The sequence below is a fragment of the Thalia democratica genome, chromosome 8 (assembly GCF_965202585.1).
Source record: "Thalia democratica chromosome 8, ktThaDemo2.hap1.1, whole genome shotgun sequence".
Lineage (NCBI taxonomy): Eukaryota > Metazoa > Chordata > Thaliacea > Salpida > Salpidae > Thalia > Thalia democratica.
The window spans coordinates 18,903,378-18,911,080 of record NC_139172.1 but is presented as its reverse complement, the minus strand read 5'-3'; the positions used below and the strand labels follow the sequence as shown (position 1 = coordinate 18,911,080).

General features: G+C 23.7%; 1 protein-coding gene across 1 annotated transcript; it reads right to left on the bottom strand.

Moving 5' to 3' along the window:
* Positions 1 to 200: 200 nt before the first annotated feature.
* Positions 201 to 4,989, bottom strand: LOC145841944 (DNA-directed RNA polymerase II subunit RPB4-like). Its single transcript, XM_082949257.1, has 3 exons — positions 4,798 to 4,989; positions 1,860 to 1,963; positions 201 to 772 (listed from the first exon to the last, which is right to left on the bottom strand). The coding sequence occupies exons 1-3, from the start codon at positions 4,975 to 4,977 to the stop codon at positions 625 to 627; spliced, it is 432 nt and encodes a 143-aa protein (XP_082805383.1). The 5' UTR covers positions 4,978 to 4,989; the 3' UTR covers positions 201 to 624.
* Positions 4,990 to 7,703: the final 2,714 nt, after the last annotated feature.

The window sequence follows — 7,703 nt, the reverse complement described above, 5'->3', positions numbered from 1 at the left end:
ATCAAAAGTTTGTCTCTGTATAACTTTCTTTTTTTTTTTAACAGTTTTATATATACTTAGGAGAAAAATACAAAAAGACCATTGATAACATTTGGAGTATGCAAATATTTTTATACTATTCATTGTAGAATAAAGATTGAAAAAACAATTATAAGTAGTAGAAAGCATTTTATATAAAACTATAACTTCTAAGTATTGACAAATTTTTAAAAGAGACAATTGCTAACTAGTAAAAAATATTTATTTAACATTAAAACATTTAATATTTGAAACCTATGGACTGTTTATGAGCGTTAAAAAATAGTAAAAAAATATCAAATTTTAAACCAGAATTATATAAAACTTGTATTTACGTAGTTATTTACAATAGCTTGAAGCTTTAACTTTTCCTTACAAATTACAAACCAATTTTAAATAATACAATCAATATAGTAAAATAAACAACTCAAAATATTGAATGAAACCCACAATTCCAAAACAAAACAATTAAACCTCCTCTAAACATCTACTTAATGGAGTAAAAAAAAATTAAGTGTTCATTAAAAATTTCAAGTACTAAATAAAATATAGTAGAAATTTTAGAATGGGGAGAAACTTCTTATTAAATAAAAATAAGTTATTCAATTATGATTGGAAGTTTCTCTTGTTGCTGATGTCTTCAACGAGCACCTGAAGCTCGTCCTCGCCAATGTGGGTTACCAGCGATGGAATGAGCGACTTTGCTTCGTCCATAGTGTCAGGGCACAAGTTTGCTAATGCTGCCAACTCAAACCTGTTCGAATCACTACTGTTAGTATTTAATCGTCGATATTTTTTTTGCATTAAAAATTAACATTCAGTAAAAAAACAATTTGTTTTGTTGTGCAATTAAAAATTTTCTATGTTTAATATGTTTTACTTTAAACAAAAAAATTAATATCTCTCCATCAGTTTTTATAATTACCGTGCTTAAATTGTTTTGTGTTTTATAACAAAACATTCTTAAAATTCTCTTTTTGAATTTTAAACTTTTTTAAGAAAACTGTATCAAAAACTTTTTTATTATGTTTTAGTAAACAAAAATTCAAACTAATAAAATCAGTTATTTTTAGCTACATTAATTCAAAAACTAAAACATTTTTTACCATATTTTTATATTAAACAGTTCAATACATATATTAAATGTTGCCACAAAAGTAGTAATTAGAAAACTTTAAGTTTTTACATATAACAAGATATGAGCTAAGCATTTAACAGTAAGATATGTATTAAACAATAAAAGTAATAATTCATTGGTGAATATAAAAAAAAAATCTTTTCAAATTAAAGTAGTATTAGCAAAAAATAACTGAAGTATTCATATTAAAATCAACAGAATAATTAAATATATCTTTAAGTATTTGCCAAAAAAATAATCAAAATAAAAACTCAGTAACATACCTCGTTTTATATTTTATAAACTTAATATAATTCGTATTAATTAAAAAGTAATAAAAAAGTTCTAACCAATATGATTTGTACATTATTGTAAGCATATAATTTATTTCTTATATCTAGGACTACCTGTCTAGATACTATTTATCATTAAGTAAAAAACAGTAACTCTCTGTTATAATGCAACATTTTTACTGTTATAAATACAACCTTAGAAACTTTATAAGAAACAAATAGGTTTGTCGAATAGATATTATTCAAAATTTAAGTTAGAATGTATGTATACTCAAAATGTACAGATTTACTTGACTATTATTTTTTAATCCTAATAGGGTTAATTAGGGGTAAAATTTAAATAAATTTATATAAAAGTTAACTTAAGTGAAAAAACAAACTAGGAAAAATTATCAAAAATTTTTAAGAGCCTTACATTTTTACAAATATACCTGTGGAGTTGCTTTTGTGCGATGGCATTACGTACAGAAGTCATTGTTTCACGATTTTTGTACCTACTAAATCTCTGAGTGTAGTTTAGAGTTTTGTTGAACACCTATAAGTATTTTGCAAAAGTTTTTTAAAAGTAGCTGTTGTAAGGTTATATAATAAGCTTAATAAGAACATTATTTCATAGGAAATCGTTCAATAAAATATAAACTACGTATTTTTAATCGTTAAGTATTCTAAAAAAAAAAAGTAATTAACATTGTTAGCTTTTATGCAACCTTAAAACATGAACAAAATTAACTTCAAGAATTTAAATGAAGAAAATTTATTTTGAAAACTAACTAGATTCTTACGAAGTTGCCACTCTTTGAGTCAAAAAAAACTATCCTGACTGACCAAAAACTGTTCGAGTGACCTTAACAATCCTGACTCATATATTAAATAGTATCTTTTAAAAATTTAATTAAACTTAATTTCATCAATAAAAGTCAAGTTTCTAACAAAAAATAGAAATAAAATATCAAAATATTTAAACTGAAAAATTAAACTTCATTCAAGATCTAGAAAAAAAATGGACTGAAATTTTCAAAAACCTCAAAACTATCCTGATTAAAAAAAAAAAACTTTTAACTAGCTTATGTTATTCTGAGATTTAAAAAAAATTCTAATTGTCCAAGTATACTTAATACCCTGAATTTGTAGCAACTCTGTTCTTACTTTTAAAATAAGTATTACATTATGGATTCCCACTAAAATGTAAAACCAAAATTCATAAAATTGTTACTGATAATGAAAATAAACCGACGAATCAGGAATGGCAGTAAATATTTCAAAGAAACAAGTTCAGGAAATTCTATAAAATTTTATGAGTTTTATTAGACAAATCATAAAACTTTAAATCTACATTAGTATGGGTTCCCACAAAATTAACTAAAACATTTCATAAACATATATTGTGATATATAATTACTAGACTATTTTAAGTATAATACCTAAGTTTTACCTTTGTGTTCAACAATATGTTTTTAAACTCAAAAATAATACATAAGGATTTAGCATTTTATTTTCTTATCAAAAATTCTTTATTTTTTTAGTGCTTTTTAAGTTTCAGACTTGTGCAAAATTAAAAATATACTTGTCTTAGACCAGAGTCAGCAAACTGCAGCCAGCAGGCCACGTTTTAATCTTTTCAACTACTTGGCAATTGTTTTGATATATATTTTTTTTTCTCATTTTGAAAATTTAATGTTATCTTTAAAAGATGAAATGTCACCTGTTTCGTTTTGTTCAAAAAATTAGTAAATTTAAGTTTTTTAAGTACATGTAAGTTGCTCATATTTTTGACCTGTTGACCTCTGTCTTAAACCAAAAAATTACAGTTTAAACAATTTTTAAAATAGTTGAGTAAACATAAAACAAAATACTATTTAGGGTTGCTTAAGGTTTTTGAGAAATTTATTCAAGGTTTTTTGAATTTCTTCCATGTTTTCAAAAGTACAAGTTTTTAAGTCCATTTTTAGTCAAGCTAAAAAAAGACTGTCTAAATTTGTAAAACAACATTGTAAAGATAAGCTACTTAAGTGTTTTTGAATAAAAAAATTAATATTAACAAAATTTTCTTATCTATATGTCAGATTATTGTTTCAAATTGAAATTTCATTTATAATTAATGTAAAATTTATTTACAACCCCAGGTTTTTTAATGACTTTTGTTCAAAACTCTAGTTTTTTTTTCTCTAATTCCAGCTTTTTTACAGGCATTTTAGCCTAAATTGTCTAATTCCAGGTATTTGGCAACTCTGATTATTGCACTAAAATAACATAAAAATTGTTTTTTTTTATTAGTGTGTACATACAGCTTTATTAAACATCAAATAATAAAATATTTTGTGAATGTGTGAGTTGTTTTTTACTCTACTCATATGTTTTTAAAACTTTTATACTAAACAGGGCTGCAATTTATTTTCTTTATTTTTTCCAGGTTTTTGAAAGTACAAATTTCCAGTCTATTTTTAGTATAAAATAAAATTTTAGGTCTTTAATTGTATAAAAATATTTAAAAGATACAATAATGCTACTTTATATGTGTGTTATAATAAATTAATGCATATACAATACCAAAATTATCTTATTGATGTGAATAATTTTTCATACTTAGTCAAAGTTTTCTTATTATACAACTAAAATTGTTGGAAACTCAGAATATTTTAGTTATTTTTGTTTTAAATATTAATTATTTGTAATATTATTTCAAGGCCACAAGAGGAAATTAATTATTGAAGTTGCTTTTTATAGATATTTAATACTCAAACCAACTTTTGAGATGTAACTAGTTAAAATTGGAGAGTACAATAGGCTCCTCAATAGAAATTTTAAAAAATTCTATTATTATATACCTTTTCTTACATTTTTAGAGATGATTACTACATCAAACTTCCAGAAAATATTTCTTGTATATTTAGAAAAATCCGTAGCAACTAAGTTTTTAAAAAGTTGTAAAATAAAAATTAAGGAACAAAAAAAAATTATTTATTTACCTCAAAAAATGTAGACGGAAATATATTTCTAATAATACTAATTTGTTTACTGTTTTAGTTTTCTTTCCCGAAAGAAACTTTTTGTACTTGCTAACTTTAACTAGCTGTATCTAAAAAAATTATTTGGAAAATAAACTTATATTTAAAGCAAATTGTAGCTTATTGAAGATTCTATACATATAAATTAAAGTTGTAAAAAAGTGGTTTACCCCCCTTTAGCTTTGATTAAAAAAAACATATGTAACACCAGACTATTTTCCATTTTTTAATGCAGTTTATCAATTAAAATCTTATTTAACATAAACTATTCAAAATAGTTTATAATTACACTTTTTTGAATAACTGGTTTTATAAAATTCTACTTACAACAGAAAACATTTCAAAATAATGAAAATTTACTTACATCTGATAGCTCAAGCTCATCTTCTGCATTTTCATTTTGAGTTTTTCTGTGCTCCAATAACATATGAACTTCTGCATTAAGTAAAGTCTCAGCATTTTTAAACTCAGGTGGAAAGTTTAAGTTGCTTGCATCACCTTCATTTGGGTCGTTTCCAGAACTTGGTTGTGCTTTTGATGACATCTTAACTAATTGTACGCTAATACAAATTCATAAAATGGTCAAATTTTTCTTGTTTTAAGTAAAAAACAGATTGCAATTTAAATGAGCAAAAAAAATTAGATGCTATAAAGGTACTGAAATAAAGTCAGGGTTGCCAGTTTTTGATTCAAAAAAACTATTCTGAGTGGCCGAATATCATTCAGAATATTCTGAGTTTTTTAAAATCCTTTTAAAAAGTTTTAAACAAATTAAAAAACGTTAATTAACTTTTTACAACCAATAAAAATTAAGTTTTTAAACATAATTGGGTATAAAACAAAGTTTTAAAACTGGGACAGCTAAATCTCATTCAAGATAAAGAAAAAAATGGATTAAAATTGTTTTTAATATCAAAACTATCCAAAAACAACAAACTGGCCTGAGCTGTCCTGCGTTAAAAAAATCAAACTAGCCTGAGTTTGCTTGGTTCATTCAAAGATTTTTTTAAACTCTAATCTTTTCTGAGTTATCTAAGTATACTGAGTATTATGAGTGTGTGGCAACCCTGTTAAGTACAGAAGACAGTTTTTTCATTGATTTGTTTTAGAGAGATATTTTCATGAACTTCTATTACAATTAACATTAAAATTACCAATTTAAAAAAATCTAATTTAACGAGCTAATTAATAAATGACAAGTAATCTAAATTTTTAAACTTGTACTTTTTTGACTTAATTTTAACTTAAAATTTTTTTAAATTATAGACTAAATAAATTTGGTTCCCCAACAACTAGAATTATATTTTAATATAAAAAACATTCTGAAAAACATTTAATACCAAAATTTCCACTGATAGTTATACTTTAAAAAAATTGGGTAAAACTATTACATATAAAGTTTTGATTTTAAGTTTCAAAACTAAGTGATAGAAAGCTCTTTTAAAGAACTAGTAGCTGCAGTAAAATTTTGAAAAAGAAAACTATAACTGTTTAGACAGTTTATTTATTGTAGCTTAATCCATTTTTTTAAAAAGCCTGCACACTGCACAGTATTGTGTACAGTGGGTAGTTGAATGTGCAAATAAATTCAATTGAGTTGTGAAACTATTTTTTATTTAAAGATATAATTCTATCTGAATATTTTTCCAGAAAATTGTTTTTGATACTTTTTTAGAAATAAATAAATTAGTGAGTGAAGAACAAACATATAAATACAATAAACCAAAATTAGAGTAGGTATTATAAATAAAGTAAATTACTTAGTAATATAGTATGCACAGGAGTTTTAAATAGTTTTTTAGATATGGTTTTGAGTTATAAAACTACTCATATAAGTTTATTTATCTAGTTTAAGTTAACTTATTTAATTTATTCTTTAAATTACTTTTAATTAAGGGATACTAAATGATAACTAATTTTATTTACAGGGTTCAAATTGAACTTACATACAAAATTCAGTTGTGGAAAAATAAAATCTAGTGCAATTTTTTGTGAATTAAAAATTACCTGCCAGAAGGTCATGTTACTTTCAAAGACATACATTTATTTGAGTTTATTTAAATAATTATCCTTAGTAGTTTTAATTTATTTACTTATATTTCAATATACCAAAAATTATTATGTTAAGAATTAAAAAAAGACTTCTTGTTCATAATTGCTTGTTCTTTATAAACGCTTGATTTTTTTTTAAATATTAACTTTTATGAGTGATGAGCCCTTTTAGTGAAAGTTGGTACCATACTAAATTTCAAAAAGACAAATCTTAGTTTTGGTTAGTGATTTATTAATGTTAAATAAACATTTTAATATTGTAATTAAGTTTCTATTAAACTGCAAAGACTATCAATAGTTTTCAATAACTTTCCCAGTACTTTTTGAATAGGTTGTATTTTTAACATGGTTTGATGTAGAGCACAATAGATTTACCTTTGCTAGTTCTCTTCACTCACATAACACAAGGTTTTCAAAGAAAATTAATTTTATAGCCATAAGACTTTGAACAAACTTGGCCTAAACTGCTTTAGGTTTTTGGGTCCAAAGTATTGGTCTAGTGTCCCTGAAACTTTTTAAAATAAATGACAAAAAGTGCGTTTGAAATATTTGGCCCTAGGACCTGGTGCATAAAAAAACATTTTGGTTATCAAGTTGTACACCACAAATACCTTTTAACGTCTTGCCCAGGACAAGACATTAAAGAATTGTTTTAGATTTAGTTGTAAAAACTTTTTGTTAAATAACTATAAGGATCTAGTGTGCTTCTGTATGTATGTTCTATTTGTGTTTAAATTTGATTCATGTTATATGGGCAGCAGATTGTGATGAGTCTTTTATTTTATAATTGTCTTGCTAATTAAATAGCCATTGTTATAAATTATGTTTATTGTTAATTTATTTTATTTGTTATCTTTTTGTTACTGTGTCAGATTGAAGACAAATCATTTTTTTTAATATCTATTTTATTGAAACTTTTTTTAATTAGAAGTTTGCGGTAAAAGTATAATGCTGATACAATTTTTTTTTTGAGTTTTATGTCAAGTTAATACTTATTGTTTTATTGATTAAATTATTGATACATATATAAATATATTCATTTTTAAATACAAACAGTACTTTTTTTTTTTCTAGTTACAGTATTTCTTTATTCTCAATTTTTTATAGAAATAATACTTTTAATTAGATATTGTAAGAACTAAAACAATTTCAAAAAAAAAGTATTTTGAAAAACTGTATTTTCAAAAAATCTTCATAGTTGTAATAAAGATTCAGGAA

Excerpts from the sequence above, each read along its gene's own strand:
- LOC145841944 (XM_082949257.1), bottom strand. The coding sequence starts at position 4,977 with ATGTCATCAAAAGCACAACCAAGTTCTGGAAACGACCCAAATGAAGGT. Across the intron at positions 1,964-4,797 it reads ATGAGCTTGAGCTATCAGAT|GTGTTCAACAAAACTCTAAA; the intron begins GTAAGTAAATTT and ends AAATACTTATAG. Across the intron at positions 773-1,859 it reads GCACAAAAGCAACTCCACAG|GTTTGAGTTGGCAGCATTAG; the intron begins GTATATTTGTAA and ends TGATTCGAACAG.